This window comes from Etheostoma cragini, chromosome 15 (assembly GCF_013103735.1).
Source record: "Etheostoma cragini isolate CJK2018 chromosome 15, CSU_Ecrag_1.0, whole genome shotgun sequence".
NCBI classification, from domain to species: Eukaryota; Metazoa; Chordata; class Actinopteri; order Perciformes; family Percidae; genus Etheostoma; species Etheostoma cragini.
This window is the reverse complement of record NC_048421.1, coordinates 3,757,491-3,774,614: the sequence shown is the minus strand read 5'-3', so window position 1 is coordinate 3,774,614 and position 17,124 is coordinate 3,757,491. Positions and strand designations below refer to the sequence as shown.

The 17,124-nt window shown below is 42.5% G+C and overlaps 1 protein-coding gene across 1 annotated transcript in view; it reads right to left on the bottom strand.

The window, feature by feature from the left end:
• Positions 1-1,144: 1,144 nt before the first annotated feature.
• fscn1a (fascin actin-bundling protein 1a) overlaps positions 1,145-17,124 on the bottom strand; it is a 17,355-nt gene continuing 1,375 nt past the window's right edge. The window contains exons 2-5 of the mRNA XM_034893775.1: positions 7,873-8,029; positions 6,174-6,295; positions 3,947-4,114; positions 1,145-3,576 (exon numbers count right to left, since the gene is read on the bottom strand). Of these exons, the coding sequence (XP_034749666.1) occupies positions 3,368-3,576; positions 3,947-4,114; positions 6,174-6,295; positions 7,873-8,029 (656 nt within the window). The 3' untranslated portion in view covers positions 1,145-3,367. The remainder of the gene's footprint in view (positions 3,577-3,946; positions 4,115-6,173; positions 6,296-7,872; positions 8,030-17,124) is intronic.

Sequence of the window (17,124 nt, the reverse complement as noted above, 5' to 3'; positions counted from 1 at the left end):
GGGATTACAGACCCGCTCTGGGGGCTCCATCATTACATTACAATTACCATCCTGAATGGTTTCATTTGTGTGTGTGTGTGTGTGAGAGAGTGAGACGGTTGCCCTTTCTCTGCACTTTAATACATGTTTCAACAATCTCACAACACAAAGGCTCTATTCAGGAGACAGAAGAAAACTAATTGTGTTTCCATATATATATATATATATATATACATATATATATTTATATATATATATATATATATATGTGTGTGTGTGCGTGGCTATATTTGTGTAAGTGGGACAGCAAATGGAGCCGCTGTGGTCAGAAAGTGGCAGGAGGCCGTGTGTGTGTGAGCAACGAGCAGGACAACAAAGGGCTGTGGTTTTCAGGGGTGTGCAGGTTGATCTGTGCCCACCATCGTGTGTTGTTGGATTAAAATATGTGAAAAGATGCCCGAGATCCTAAACCTCTTCTACCTCAGACACACATACCTCACATTTAAAAACAACTTCACTGAGCTCCTCGTTTTAAAATAAAGGAAAACTTACACAATGAGAAAATAATTGTAATTTTCTAGTTTGCTGAACGCCTTCCCAAACACTGATTGTGCATTTCAGCATTAGGAACCGTAGGCACGGCTTCACCTGTCTCCGCATCGGGGCGGTGTGTAAAGATTTTGAATAGAGGTTTCTTTCCCTTTCCCAGAAAAATAAAACTTCGATCAAAAGGGTGACAAACAGATCTTTGCAGGGATGATATATTTTTTGTAGGCCGACCTGGTTCCCCAGACAAAAACCCAATGTTTCGTATCGATGCTCTACACTGCAATACAAGAGCGATGACTTTCTTTAATTTAATGTCTTATGCCTGCACGTAGCTTTAGCTGGATTTTTTGTGCAAAATTGTTTATATAGCCATCAAACACAAATTTAAGACCTTGTTAAAGAGTTCTCGTTATAAGAGTATGGTTTAAAAAAATATTTTTTTTTAATATTTTTTTAGCTAATACATTTAATTGGCTAGAGCTATTGAATTACTTCAAACAAACGAAAATAACCATTGTGTGTGGACACCTTTTTTTTTTTAACTAAATACAAAGACTGATACTTTAATAAGATGATCAATCAATAAAGCACAAAAACAAACAATGAAAGAGACGTGTAGCGTTCCAAATCCCAGTTTTATTGGTCGTTGGATTTCAGGTGAACCAATGGCACGAGAGAGAGGTTAATCCACAATATCAAAAGAATTATACAAAATAATAATACAAAAAGAAGTTCCAGTTATACAAAGCAAAGATGTGGATTTCTTTCTTCTTTTTTTTTTAATCTTTTTTTTTTCCTACTGCCCAAAAACTCAAGAGTAAGGCACAGTCATTACCACATGTTTACCCTTCCACATCCGTTTGCCTAAGCCTTGGTCTTGGTTACCTTGGAGACGCAGGCTTCTCAAAGGACAACCGCTCCTTTTATTCACTTGATATTCCCAACCCGTCATGCAAAAACGCTCGAGAGAAAAAATTGTTGAGGAGTTGGCTACAATCATGTATCATTTCATGGAGCTACAATGATTGGTTTTTCTAGACTGATTTTCACATCAGAGGAATGCTTGCTGATGATGGATGAAGAGCCCAATAATTCCCAGAGCCAAGATAATCTTTGCTGTATTGTAAAAATCAGTAGACAGAAGCCAATGCTCATTGTGTTATGTAGAAAGCTGAAGGGTGTAGAGTCAGCGAGGGCGGGACCGCTTAGCGCACTGTGCTATACGACTGCATAACAGACATTTCATTAAAAAAAACGACAAATTTAAAGTATGATTCTTTTCTCTTTCTCCCCCTCCCCAAACGTATCCCTACTGGAACTTTACTTTCAAGTCAGGGACAGAAAAATCCAACAAAAACAAACTCATTGTAAAGGCTGCCATGATACTTCTCAAAGCTCAGGCAGAAATGAAAACTAAATAAGAACCAGATTTAGGTTATTAAGGGCACTCTTTCAGCCCCCTTCGGTTATATGGCAAAGCTCTCAAGTGCAGGGGCAGGAACGCAGCATGTAATCGCCATCTGTTGGTCCAGACAGTGTGTGAGATGCTCGACAGGACTGTAACATGTCGTGGGTTAGTAGCACCAGGTTCCAGTTTGGACAGTTGTGTGTGAGATGATCCGTTAATCCAGTATCAAAGGTTTGGTCTAGATAAAGACTGAGGTCTAGGTTTAGTTGAAAGATTCTAAAAGCAGCTTTCAAAAGAGGGTCTATAAATCCTTTCACCCAGACGCTATGATGATAATGTCTGTGCCTTGGACATAGAAAAAGAAATCCAACTGTATCAGGGAGTGCCTTTTTCCTTCCAGTAAGTACAGGTGAGTGCAGTAAACATACAGTATGTGGCCGCACCATTTCTATTTCTTCATACCGTTCTCGGGACACTAGGTTTAGCGTGTGAAAAATCCCCGGCAAACCAATGAGAACACAGCTAGAGGACAACACAGGAAACTAGTTTACATTTCAATATTTTACAGTTGAGATGAATAAGGGGTGGGGGGTGGGGGTTAAACCCATCAGTTACACCATCTTTGATATATTTATCATCATCATCATCATCATCAGATCCCCTTCCAGTTATATCACATAGTCATTACATCACACAGAGGCATCAGGCCCTGCTCGTGAAAACAAGCTTCCCAGGCCTGGTCTGGTCGAGGCAAGAAAGTCAGTTTCTACGTGATGCAACCGGACAAAAACAGACCCGCCGTCTCCGTCTTGTGTATCCAGCTAACAGGAAGCAGCTGATGTAGCTTCTAGCCGGTGATGGTGGATCTGTTTTGCGAGATTAGATCAGGTAGAAACAGATCTAACAGACCAGGTCGGATACCATAAATACTGCCTTCATGTGCTGCTCACACAGACAATAGAGACGAGTAGCGAGATGGGGGGGGGGTGGGGGGGGTGGGGGGGTTACCTCAGAAAGGAGGGGGCTCTTTGAAACGTGGCTCTGCTCTGGGAGGGGGACGGCGTAAATCGTAAGGCGAGGAGGAAGGAGTGAGTGACAGGTCTAGCAGCAAACCAGATCGGAGCAGAAAAAGTGCACAGCCCCACCGTAACTATGGCAACAGATAAAGATAAAGGTTGGCGCTGCAGAGCTGGGAAGGGAAGCGTGAAGGGAAGGGAGGCAGGAGAGAAAAGGAGTGTCTCCTTCCTTTCTTCTTCCATCCCTCCTGTTCTCTGTGTGCAGTTCATCAACATGTAAAGTCAGGTATAATATGAGGACCGGGAGCGAGGGGGAGCGGGGGAGGGGATAGGTAGACGCAAGGGACGGGTGGTGCTGGTCGCCACGCTTCATTCATCAGCATCGCAGCAGTGGGCAACCGCATCCCCTCTTCCCTCAGTACTCCCAGAGTGTGGCGCTCTCCAGGTCGTCGGCGTTGGCCTTCAGCACGCCGGCGTGGTCGCCGCGGAGATACTTGCCGTCGGCGGCGTGACGGACGGCAAGCTTGTTGTAGTCGCAGAACTCGAAGAGGAAGTCGACGGGCGTGTCGCTGCTGCTCACCACCGACTGCTCGTTACCCACCATCCAGTATTTCCCCGTGGAGTCTGCAGGAGGAGAGAAGATGGATATGAGACGGTGAAAAGCAAGAGAGCAACACGATGTGAAGGGGGGAAGGGCGTGAAAAAAAAAAAAGGGAACAAAAGATTCGGCTTAAAATTGCTTTGTTACATAATGTGAAGGGCGGGGAAATTATCCAAATCAAATCCCTCTTTTTGGCACAAAAGTACGTCCCTAATGGGAGTAAATGATTGAATCCCTTGTACGGCCGCCGGAGGTTCCTCCACACGCTGACAAGCAATAGCTTCCTGCCGGCTGTAATGCTGGCGCACAAGTTTCCAGCCAACAGTAGTCAACACGTCCTTCAGCAAGGCCCTGAGCGTCTATCTGCCGCCTGCAAAATACACTTAAACTGACCTTGCAGGCTATAGGCTCCGTCTCTGAACTCCAAGGTGAAGTAGTCATAGGTGGAGCGGTTGGAGTCCAGCGTACCCGTCACCTTCCTGCAGCCGATGAAGCCGTGCTCCCCACGCAGCACGATGATCGGGCGGTTAATCAGCTTCATGAGAAACTCCTCGGACTCACCTGGGGACAGACGAAGGGCCGGCACGTTTACCGGAGCGTCAGTGTTAAACCTTCTGTAAAGACACAACCTCAAAAGCGTTTAGTTTGCTAAAGGCTTTCATTATTGATTGAAATTCAATTAAACACTTTCAAAATACCACAAGCCACATTACATTCAAAGCACTAACTTGTGCATAATATTGCAGCTTACTGTTTTAGCTTAAAGTCCCCATGACATGGTGCTCTTTAGAGGATTTTATATAGACCTTAGGGGTCCCCTAATACCATATCGGAAGTCTACAGCCACTGGAGCCAGTCCCATAATGAGCTTTCCTTAGTATGTGCCATTTCTGAGCCTGTTGCTTTTGAGGAGGAGGAGGGTGGGGGTGTGGCCTTGAACAACTGCCACTTTGCTCGTTTGAAAGCCATGATCGATCAATTTTCTTGTGTTTCAAATACATTGGCCAGACGTGGCTTTTGAAAAGGGCCAGGGGGATCTGGCACCGTGTAGTTCTTTCCCCCTCTCATGGGTGGGCCAAATTCTCTGGCTGGGAAAGGTAAGGTAACCTAGCCCCTTATGACCTCATAAGGAGCAAGATTCCAGATCGGTTGGGGGATTGCATATTAATGTTAAAAAACCTCAAAGTAACATTTTCATGCCATGGGACCTTTAAAGTGCAGAGGTTTTCATACATCTCATATAAAATGTATGCAAAGCAACTCTGCTTCAAATATGCCCTAAAAAAAAGGTGTGGAAGTTCTCTCATCACAAACTGCAGCAGAAAAATGAAAGCTTCAGCTTTGATGCAGTAATGTCAGGACCCACTTTATAATGGGATTATCTTTATATGGGATTATGTTTATGATGAGAGTATCTTTATAATGGGAGTATCTTTATAATGGGATTATGTTTATTATGGGAGTATCTTTATAATGGGAGTATCTTTATAATGGGAGTATGTTTATTATGGGAGTATCTTTATAATGGGATTATGTTTGTTATGGGAGTATCTTTATAATGGGAGTATCTTTATAATGGGATTATGTTTGTTATGGGAGTATCTTTATAATGGGAGTATCTTTATTATGAGAGTATCTTTATTATGAGAGTATCTTTATTATGAGAGTATCTTTATTATGGGAGTATCTTCTGATCTGCTTGCTGACATGCGTCTCGCAGCAAGAACAGCAGTTGCTCTGATGGCCAAACTTTGTGCAAAGTCTTGACATTAGCCGTTTGTAACATCTGTGTGAGTGGGTGTTAAAGGACTAGTTTGTCATTTTTGTGAAATATGTTTATTTGCTGTCTTGCCGAGAAGATAAATACCACTCTCAAATCTGCCCATTAAATGTACAGCTTCAGCCAGCACCTGGTTAGCTTAGCCCAAAAAGTGGAAACAGAGGAAACTAGCTAGCCTGGCTCTGTCCAAAAAGTTACAAAATCCACCTACCAGCATCTCTAAAGCTCATTCATGAACACGTTCTATCTCGCTGTCTTAATCTGTACAAAAACCAAAGTGTTAAAGCAACAATTTGTGGTTTTATGTGGGGTTATGTGCCCCCTTATCAGATCCTTATCCTTATGTAAAAGATGTATTATCAGCTAAATATACTATACAAGTATATAATAGAACTTTTACTGCACTTAAATGTCCCCTGTAACAGATATATAATTTATATTATACATTGATGCAGCAATACAGAATGTGGGTGCATTCTACTGTTGTAACTGGTCGAGATGTAGTACCTCAAGTACGTAAAAGTGACTTTCCACCACTGTTTTATGTCATAGTGCAAGCTCCTGTGACTCTGCATAAAGAGTTTTCTCAGGATGCTTCCAATCAAGGCAATTAATTTAAAAAGAAACGCAGCACAAACATGGAACTTAGAAAAAGATTGCAACAAAGCTAAATCCCCAAAGAGTTAACGGTTACATTCTGCTGTTGCAAAACAGAACCACTGGAATCTAGTGGAACATCGAGCCAAGACTTCCCCCATCCCCCCCCCCATCACAGCTGAAAAGTAAATCAGTTAGCTACGTGTCATTGTCTGAACAGCTGAATCAACAAATCTCACCGACCGGCAGAGTCGATGGTGGCTGCTAGCTGGCCGTTTTTCTTGGCGGCGACGTATTTCCCATTGGCAGCCCGGAGAGTCAGCCTCTTCCCACGCCACTCAATGTCAAAGTAGCAATTAGCTGACCTGCAGACAGAAAGAGTGAAAGTAAAGGCATGAGAGATAAGAAGGATAATTACATTTACGGGGCAGCAACTCACGGAGTGTCAGGTGTAAACACACAGTCACATTAACTCTTCTGTTGCTCAGAGAGCTGAACTTACAGGGCTCCTATTATGCTCATTTTCAGGTGCATACTTGTATTTAGAGGTTAAATCAGAATAGGTTTACATGGTTTAATAAAAAAAGAAAATCACCTTTGTTGGGAGTCACATGCACAGCAGCTAGGTAAGGACTACTAGCCAGTCAGAAACAGAGCATGGGGGAGCGCCATGCTAGCAGCTGGGCGAGCATTATAACTCGTGTTCCACAGTGACGCAGGTTTGTCACAGAAGTAGAAGCTGGACTACAACAGAGCTGTTTGGAGCAGTTTTAACAGTGTTTACTGTTGGAGACTGTTGGTTACTTTGGTTTTTTTTTTACTTTGTAAACCTATATAAAAAGCATATGAGCACTTTAATTGTTGGGTAATTGAATAGTTCGACTGAAGGAAGAGGGATAAGCTTCAACTTTAGTCGTTACATTAATCAAAGTTCTTAGTTAATCTGATTTGGAACAGAAGGGTTTTATTTTCTCGTACAGCTGAGAGTCAAATCATTACAGAAGTTGTCTTGGTTCACTTTAGAGATAGACTAAGAGTAACTCTATATCTAGATTAATCTTTTATTATTGAAGCTCTAAAACACTCTCCAAAATGTTTCCTCAAAGCACTGAAAGAAGTCTTTGTGGAAGAAAAGATTTTTGTGGTCCAACTGTGAGGAGAAATCAAATGCCAAGAATGTGATGGAGGGGGGGCGATTTGGTGGACTTCCATGCAGAGCCTCTGCAATGCATCAATGACTGTCTCTGCTGTTCACCCCAAAATCAAAAGTGATTCATATTTCCCCTGGTTGTTAGCAGTTTAATGTGGGAACTATGTTTTTTTCCTACCAAACTACCATGTCTGTGGAACATCTTGAGTAACCGGGTCATGATTGCTGGAAAGAGACATTGCTGTTGAGTTTTTTTTTTTTTATATGCATTTTGTTTGGCACTTTGTGCACCACAAACCAAGTGTATACTGCAGAGAAGGCAGACATCTTGACGGCAGGTATCTCCAACACTAAATCAATATAGATTGATGAATAGCGCCACAGGTAAGAGGAAAAATCTGTATTTTTGATTTAGGTGTAGACATGCTTCTCTGACCCATCTCATACTGGATCTTGTTTTTGTTGTGCTCTGTTTCACTTCTGTACATGGATATCTGCTTCATGACTGCACATCTGATCTGTAAAAACAGATTTTTTTGGGGGGCCTCATGGAAATCATCCAGGAGCACAAGGTCAAAGGTCAGGGGTTAACAGCCAGCACTCTGGCTAGGCTGAACCCCAGCACATTAAAGAAAATCACTCTACAGGTCGAGGTTGGGCACTTAATCTCTCAAAACATGCCACAGCCATGAGGTCACCCACTCTTCAATCCCCCCCCCCCCAGACACACACACACACAGCTGTATCTCAGTCGAGAAGAAGAGACATGACGGTGATGTGTGTGATGCGTACTTGGTGGAGGCGGTACACTGCAGGCCGCCGTTAGCAGTCAGAGTCCAGTATTTCCCAGCGGCGGTTCGGAAAGCGCACTTCCGGTTTTCGCGACAAATCTCCACCTGGAACACTTCCTGGTCGCCCTCCTCGTCCTGATTGGCTGACAAGTCCATACCTGGGCGGGGTCAGACAGTTGAGTATGTTTTAGCCAAAATACAGGTCAGTGAGTCAGACATCCGCTCAACACACATGTGAGGGCTGCAAATAGCCGCAAAGGATGAACACACACACACACACACACACACACACACACAGACACACACACACACACTACAAGGATCAGAGGGACACACACACACGGATCAGAGGACTAAATGAGCAACATCATACAGTCTTGGATTAGTAAAGGATTTCACACAGCTGCGCACACACATCTGTCACAGTCCAGACAGACCCCACCACAGTTCAAAGGGTTAGTTAGTTAGTCTTCATGGTTGACAGTCACTAAACACCGGTATAAAAAAAAAAAAAAAAATCTTCGCTTCAGTGGGATCTAACATGAATGAAAACAGCTAGAGCGGAAACAGTTAACCCAACAGAAAATTTAGCCCAAACTATTTCAATAAACTAATTGCTTAGGTCATTTATTATGCGGGAAGAAGTCTTGTACTCACAGCAGTGCTTTGCGTTAAATGCTAACGTCAGTCAAGATTTCATGGCAATCTATTCAACAGTGGTCAGTTGTGGACCGACCGGCTGCCACTGCCTGGCCACAAAAAGTGTCCAAAGTTCTCCGCTACCTGCTTTTTGGGGGTTTGTATCATGGTAAAATGCATACTTGAAGATTTCTGACTGCTGGTGACAGAAAAACAAGAAATCTGAAGAGCTTGAGCTCTAGGACATTTCAACTGTTTGACATTTTGTAGACCGGTGATGAAAACAAAGAGAAAGAGAGCTCTAGATAGTATAGTCTAAAAGGCTAGCATGCATGTCCTGTGTATGTGTGCGTGTTCTCATACACCCAAATGTGTGTACAGAAAACTAGAGCCCATTAAAATCCCATCCACCAGTGTAGCACTTAAGAGCAACAAAGAGGTATAAACAAACATGAGTCATCTACAGGATGAAGACATACACAGCCCGCCTGCTATTGTATATGATGAGGTCATGTGTGGATGGACCTATGGCTAGAGAGAGATGGACTGTCTGTTGGACTGCTGTGTAAATGTGTGCAGAGAGAAAGAAAGAAGTGTTTGAGAAAACAAACCAGCTCACTCATGTGTTCCCCATCCGTCTCCTTTTTCATGCGTGACTCCCTCCCCCACTTCAGCTCATTTTGCCTCATGTCTTGTTCTCTAACAGCCTCTCAACTGGCTGCAGTGGGCATGTTGAAAAAATCTTAAATCTGCCCTAAAACGCAGTCAATAAATATCATGTGTGTCACAATTGGAAGTAGGTTTTCTGGTTATAATAGTTTGGGGGGTTTTTGTTGTCTAAAACAGGTTTGCCTAGTTTTTGGAGCTAGCAGGACTTTTATCCTTTTGTTTTCACACTCTACATTTATATTCCATTATATTTTTACAGACTTATTTAAAAAATGGAGTACATACTTTTAATTGATTGTTTTTGTGTGCAATGGGTCATAATTGCATTCATTGCCATTTATGCAGAGGACAACAATCCTGTCTGATAAGTCATTATTTAATTGTGTTTGTAGTGCCATGCATCATGTCCGTGAAAAACAATGGATGTTTATGAATCCAAGTTATTAAACAATATCTCTACCAGCAGTAGAGATGTACATGGTTTGACTGACTGTAGCCAAAGATTTACTTTATGTTAAAAGTGACCAAGATCCAAGTTGCAGAAAAGTATTACGTAAAGAGTTTGTCACAAAAGAATGTGTCTGTAAGAAAGAAACACATACATATCACTTCTCTCCTGTTGAACACCCACTAAAGTCAACTCAGGAACTCTGGCCTCTGTGGACACGTTGAGTTTCTGCAGAAATATGTGGGGACGCACACGAATGAATGCAGCGCATGCACGCGCAAGCGATTGGGAAGGAAAATACACGGGACCATAATGGGAGCCACATGGTGTGAAACAAGCTGAAATCTAGGTTTAGCTGCAACATACAGGAGGGTTTAGAGAAACACATTAGAGGAGGCGTAGAGGAGGAAAAATGGAGAGGAAAGAGGGTTGGCCTGCAGGATCTTCAGCCCCATCACTCAACTCTTCTCTAATGTTCGCCGCTTCCTGCTCCGCCAACACATTCCCTTAGAACAGTAATGGAGAGCCCAGTGATAACTGTGGCGGGAGAGGACGTCTGCTTGATGCCTCTACCCACAATAACACACTGTGCAGCGGTCCATAAATATTCAAATGCTTGTTAATTAGTGAGCTTCAGAGGTACTGGTAGGCAGATTTTGTAACATCTGGACTGACCCGGGCTAGATGTTTCCTCCGCCGGTTTAAGCCTTCATGTTCAACTAAACTAACCAGTTCCTAAGTGTAGCTTCATATTTATCATACAGACATGAGTGGTTTCTATATTTTGTCTAACTTTTGGCAAGAAAGCAGTCTTTTTAGAAAATGTTATTCATACCTGAGACACACTGGCTTGACGGAGCTCCCAACTCCTCCCAAAATCATGTCATTTGTAAAGGATTCAATTAAAGATCCATTTGTCCCATGGTCTAAATACTTTTAACTCTCAAGAATAACATTAACTTACAAAAAGGCGTAATTTCCTCTTCTTTTTTGTTTGTTTCTACTATCAGAACGTTTTTGGAAGTCGGCTTCCTCGTCATTGTCACATCAAAAATCACAATAATATTGAACGCGTAATAAAGGAGAAGACTGGAGTTTTAAATACTAGTTAAACTCAGACATTGTCCTGACACTTAATTTTTTAAGGTTTTCACATGTGCGATGGAAGGAAAACCAAATTTTACTATATGAAAATACATCAGAAAACTAAAGACACCAAGCTGGTTTGAATACATCATTTTCTAAAAATAAATTTTATTTGAATGTATGTGGGCGAATCTTTCTAGGGCTCTCAAGGTGTTTTTTTTAAACTATTGTCAATACTGACCAACCTTTATATATTTTGAACAATGCAAATAGGAGGTAGTGTTTCTCTCTTTTTACTAAACACACACACACACACACACACACACACACACACCTCATGAGTTATCACAAGGACAGAAAAACACTGACACACACAAAATACAAGACTGACAGAGACAAAACAGTCACCCTGAGGCCAGCAGAAGCCCAGCCATGACCCAGAGAGAGGAAAGAGTTATATGCCCAGATATGTCAATCTGGATCACTTTGGGAAGCTCACAGGGTTAATGGAGGAGCGGGAAACACACACACACACACACCTCAGCAAACCACACCAAACAGGACCACACATCCAAAATCCACCCAAAGACAGGGCAAAACACACACTTGAAAAACAACCCCTCTATCTTCCTGTCCACCCCACCCACCACATCCAGCCTGATGGCGGCAGGCACAGATTGTTGGCCTTGGTTACTGTGAGCCAGCACCGGAGGCCTGCTGTGAATGCATGCGATTGTATCAAGTGCAGTTGTGTGTCCTATTGTTAAGCAGGCCTGGCCAGGGAGACGACCAGCTGGGGCACAAACGGGGATGCAGATCATCAGCTTTTGTTCTGATACACACATGCATGCACGCACACACGATGGGCCAGCCAGCCTACACACTGAATACTGTAAACGCCTCTGCTCATACAGCATGGATAAACTGAACCCACACCACTCCAATACTCTGACTCCCTCCAAGCAATGAAAAAAAAACAAGGTCAGACATGCGAGATACAGTATTGTGCCTGGGGATGTGCCAAATCTTCTGGTAAATTGATTCCAACCCCATTCTGTGTTCAGTGTGTTGTACAAACTGAACTAACTTACAGTCAAACTGAAGAACAGTTGGACTGTAAGTTAGAGGGTATTAATGTGGAGACACACCCCGAGCAGAGCAGAATGACACACTGGAGACCAGCTGTAGTCTAACCTATAATAAAGTAGACGACATTGAGGAGGAGAGGCTTACTGCCCTGCAGTCGGCGTGAGGCAGCAACACTGTCAGCTCCCAACACACACACACAAAGTTTCTTATTGCATTGCAATATCAACTTGCGCAATGCCCACATCACAAAAGACACTCAGGGCTTTTTTTTGTGTTAGGCTGATTTGTCAGTAGAAAACTGCACTTTAAAATGCAGTTCAGTTTGTTCAATGTAAAGAAAGTTGGAAATAATACGTTTTTAATTGAAATAGCAATTTGTTGTATTTTACTAAAAGCAGCAGAACTAGGTTTGCTTTCTTATTTGTGTGATGTATTTTACCCGTTTTTTCCTCAGATTGTGAATCACACACACACACACACACACACACACACACACACACACACAAAACAAAAACAAACTAAGGTTCTATAAGCACATTAAGCATCATTATGTCACGGCTAGACTAGTAGACATTACCATGGAGACATGAACTGATTGCATCGCTTCCTTTTTCCTATTGGATGACTGTGTGTGTGTGTGTGTGTGTGTGTGTGTGTGTGTGTGTGTGTGTGTGTGTGTGTGTGTGTGTGTGTGTGTGTGTGTGTGTGTGTGTTGAGTGGCAAAGGGAGCAGATCTTCCCCTTTACCCTGCAGGGATAAACTCACACCAACCAAGGTCGGCGTTGTGTGTCTCATTTCCTGCCGGCGGGAGGGTGAAGGATACAGACAGGGTGTCAGGGCTGAATCATGGCCAGACACAACATGAAGCCTCGGTTTTATGTGTCCTTCCACACACCCACTCACCCACCCACACGATTTAAAGCCTGATTAGAACTCTGATTTGATGCTTCCAACACTTTAAAAAAAAGCTTGCACTAGAATATGCAAACAGTAATCTAAACAAAGTCGAGGTTTAACAGTCACCTGCAATAAAATAGTTCCACAGTTCGGGAAATAAGAGTATTCCTTTTTCTGCTGAGAGTTCAATAAGACAATTGATACCGCTTTCATCTCTGCATCTGGATGCAGATGCAGAGATGACCAGGCAGCACTCAGTGGTCGCACCAGCAGCCAACAGGATCCAACGGCCTCTCATCCCTTTAGCGCTCCATTTCCACTCACACCACAGTTTAGGGACAGGCCAGGCCACTTAAAAGGGCCACAAGGCTGATAATTGTGTCTAACGACTCTCATATGGACTGAAACAGTCGCTCAGGGAATTTGCGACCATCTATGATAGAGGATGAAGAGAGTGGTCGTTATGGTCAGGTAAATGGCAATTATGAGGCCAGCAGAAGCAGGAGGACTGCTGAAACATGCATCGACTACGTTCCACACTGAATATCAGACTTGGTTCTGGTGGTTCCCTACATAACAAGACTGCATGCTCCAATAAACCTAAATTTAATGGTTTTGGTTTAAATAAAAAAATCTAATAAAAAAAAGAAGAATTCTACTTAGCATCCCAACACTGGCACATGTGAAGCAATGTGAACATGTTGGCTAATTATAAGCCTCATTTCCATTCTTTGGTGTAGTTTCAGCATGCATCCATTTTCTTTTACCACAGTAAAAAGGTGTGGGGATGCACATGTGAACAACAAGCAATCACAGAGGTTTTAAACTTTCAAATAACTGGTGTAAAACTGCTCATTTTGACCCAAATGTCTCCAACAAATGGATTAACTTAAAGTAAGAGTTGTATCTAACCCTAAATGGGAACAAATACATTTGCTCCTCCCAAGTGTGTCGGTACATTTTGGACGGACTAATGTATTGACGAATGTCTAAACAGGATTTGATCTCAAACTTGGTCAATAAAAATTAAGTGCTAGTCTCAAAAATCAACAGATTTGGACAAAGCAGCTTTTGGACTGACCCACTTGAGCTTGCTCGCGTCAAAAAACTAATGAAAGCCAGCCAGCTTTAGACTGCCATGAGGTCTGAGGTCTTGCCAGGCAAAAAGCTGCTGCAGAGAGGAGCTATGAGAAGCTGTTGGTTTGAAAAACATCTGGATCCAGTTTAATTCCACTCAACAATTTAATCCACGTCACAGGGATATTTGAGCTGCAGGTTGGCAGAGAGAACATGGCTTCCTTGTGACATTTGTCAAGTGTCCTTCAGCAAGGCATATCAACCACTGAGCTCTGATTACGGATGCACCGATACGTTTTACTACAAATTCTGATACCTCAAGTCAAGGTCTCTGCTGATCTCACAGAGGTAATTTTCATGTAAGGTACATTGAGCCCAGGGACTACTGCGCCACTAAAACTCAGTCCGCCAGTCAACAGCATTTCAACACTGACAATTATGGAAAGGTATTAGTCAGACTATGGAGCAATGGTTTTAGAACTGAACGATTAGTTCACTTGGTCGCTCGACAAACGGTAAAAATAAAATGTTAACAAGTCACTGGTTTCAGCTTTCTGATTTGGGAATACGTCTTCATGTTAAAGTAGGGCCGGGAGATTTAGAGAAAAATCAAATATTGCGATATTTTTGACCAAATACCTCAAGATCTGTAACCCAACGATATTGTAGTGTTGACTATTGGTCCTTTCACAAAATATTTACACAATGAGATTTTTGATAAATAATCATCAGTAATGTGGATATGATGACTAAGTGGGCAAAGGCAAATAATTAAACAGCTAGAACAGTCTGGTAAGTTCAGAAAATGACATCACTTTACTGTAATGCAGCCTTTAAAACCAGGAAAAGACAACACTTATGTCATATTACAATATCCAAAATCTAAGACAATATCTAGTCTCATATCACGCTATCAATATAATATTGATGATATATTGCCCAGCTCTATGACAAAGAGAATCAAATATCTGCATTTAGGAAGAAACAAGCCATACATACATACATACATACATACACATTGGGTTCTGGGAAATTGCGATTGACATTTTTCACAATTATAGACCAAACTATATTGACTGATCAAAATATAAAACGGCAGATGACTATGTAATGAAAGTGTCAGTTGCAGCAAGTCTTTTCACAATGGGGCCCCCGTTCTGTCTGTAACGTGCATGCACACGAGGATGCACATGCAACAACTTTCTGCCTCCGGTTTCATGCTAATCCCCGGAGCAAAAATTGTCGGTCTCATAGAAAGAAATGTGTGCCAACAAAGAAAGGAAGAAGACAAAGAAGAGTGCAAGCAGGCCAACAATGCAGCGTTTTTAAAAACACATTTACAAAGAGAAATGCAGTGGGGGGAATGCACTCCATGTTTGCTAAATCGCAAAGACACTGTGTACACAATGCGTTTCAGTGAGAAACAGTGTTACCATGACTGTTGTTTGTTTACAAGAAAGCTCCACAAAGCACGATTAATGTGGCTCTGTGATCGTAATGTCCGTTAAAGTGAGATACCTGCCTGGCCAGTCGGATTGGTCCATTTCTACCTCTGTGGAGGAAACACATCTGAGAGAATTTCCCTATGACCGTCAATCATGAACCCAGAGCTGCAACTCATGTAAAAGTTTAACGTTGGCAAAACCAAACCAGGGTCCAGTCAAATGTTTGCTTTGACACATGTCCTAAATAAATATGAGTCTTGATTATTCTAGCAGTATGTAGTGAGAGTATTACACGCTTGTGTGAGCAGGATGTTGCTGGGGCATTTCACTGAACTGCACCCTCCATAATGAGACCCAATCGGATTTGGCAAAATGTCCCTCAGACAGCAATCACATTTTTCACTTGGGGATTAAATGCCATTCATGCTCCCATTCCAGAGGACTCATCATCCTCTTATTCCAGCAGATCTGTTTAAAAATCGGCAGCATTTACAGCCTCATGTTTCCATGGCGTTAGCCTTTTGTATTCAACCTCCACCTTCAAAACCAGCCTCCATTTTGTGTCCAAGGCCTGGCCCCGTTTGTGAAGAAATGAAACAAAAAACGAGTAACAGCTGATGAAGAGAAAAAGGGATAAACATCCCCTCAACATGTGACCCTGTTATGCCAGGAGGCAGAAGAAACCGGCTCAGGGTCTAACAGAGAGACAGGAGCGGAAAATAAAAAGGATAGACAGATCATACTTTCTGAAAAGAAAACCACTAAACCGTGCGGTATTCTCACCCGCATGTTGTGCTGACCAGACCCTCAATATAGATTTAGAGAGCTTTAATTAGTTTATTCCTATCTTTCATTACGGTCAGTGGCACAGTCGCTCTGCTTACTCATCCGTTGATTTGTTTTTTTGTGCTGACTGAAAAAGAAGATTTTTAAGAGCAGATTCAATCTCTAACTGGGCCAGTACATTTAAGTTGGTCACCCATCAGCATGAGGGATGCCACTGATAACGACCCAGCAGCAGCCACCCAGGCCATGAAGGCTGGTGGAGCAGGGAGGAGTGGGGGAGGGGGTGAGGAGGCAGAGGAGGAGAAGTGAAGGGAGGAGGAGAGAGAAGACATGAAGGAATAAAAGGAGGTGACAGAGAAAGAAGAGGTGAAAGGAGGTGATGAAGAGGTGGAAAAATTATAAATGTTGAGAGAAAGGAAGGAAGGAAGGGAGACAAGCTTGTATCTCTGCCCACTTTTCCAGCTGAACCACACACACAAAAAAGAAAACCATATTAACCAGTTCATATCTGAACTATGTATGAAAGACCATGAATATGTCTAAAGGGTTCAGCTGTTTTTAAAGCTGCAGGAAAAAGGATATATCCAAGAAGATGTTCGGTTGCCATGCCACTCATGGCAGTGTGACTAAAATCGTCCGACTGATGATAGACATCCTGTTCAATAGCTTGTTCAAGTTTTGACTAAGTGGAAGTTAAATGCTCAAGGATGATACACTTCAAAGTAAACGTACATGTGTATTCTTTTAAAAAAGGTGCCAAGCATCCGTTCTTATAAAATACCTCAAGTCAAGGAATTGACAGCCATTTTGGTAACATTTAGCTGGTTTTGAGACATGATACGTGCACCTTTCATCTCTAACTGTGGAGCAGTTCTGCTTTGTGCCAGTCAAGCCTCTTGCCAGTTTAAGACTGTTTTACATTTGAATGATGGCACACGTGCACATGATGCAGTATGTGCTCACAGGGCCCAGGACTATGTACTTCTTTGTTAACACTCTTTTCATGCCTGGTGTCTATAACATTCACTGAAAACACTTAAAACCAACACACACACACACACACACACACACACACACACACACACACACACACACACACACACACACACACACACAC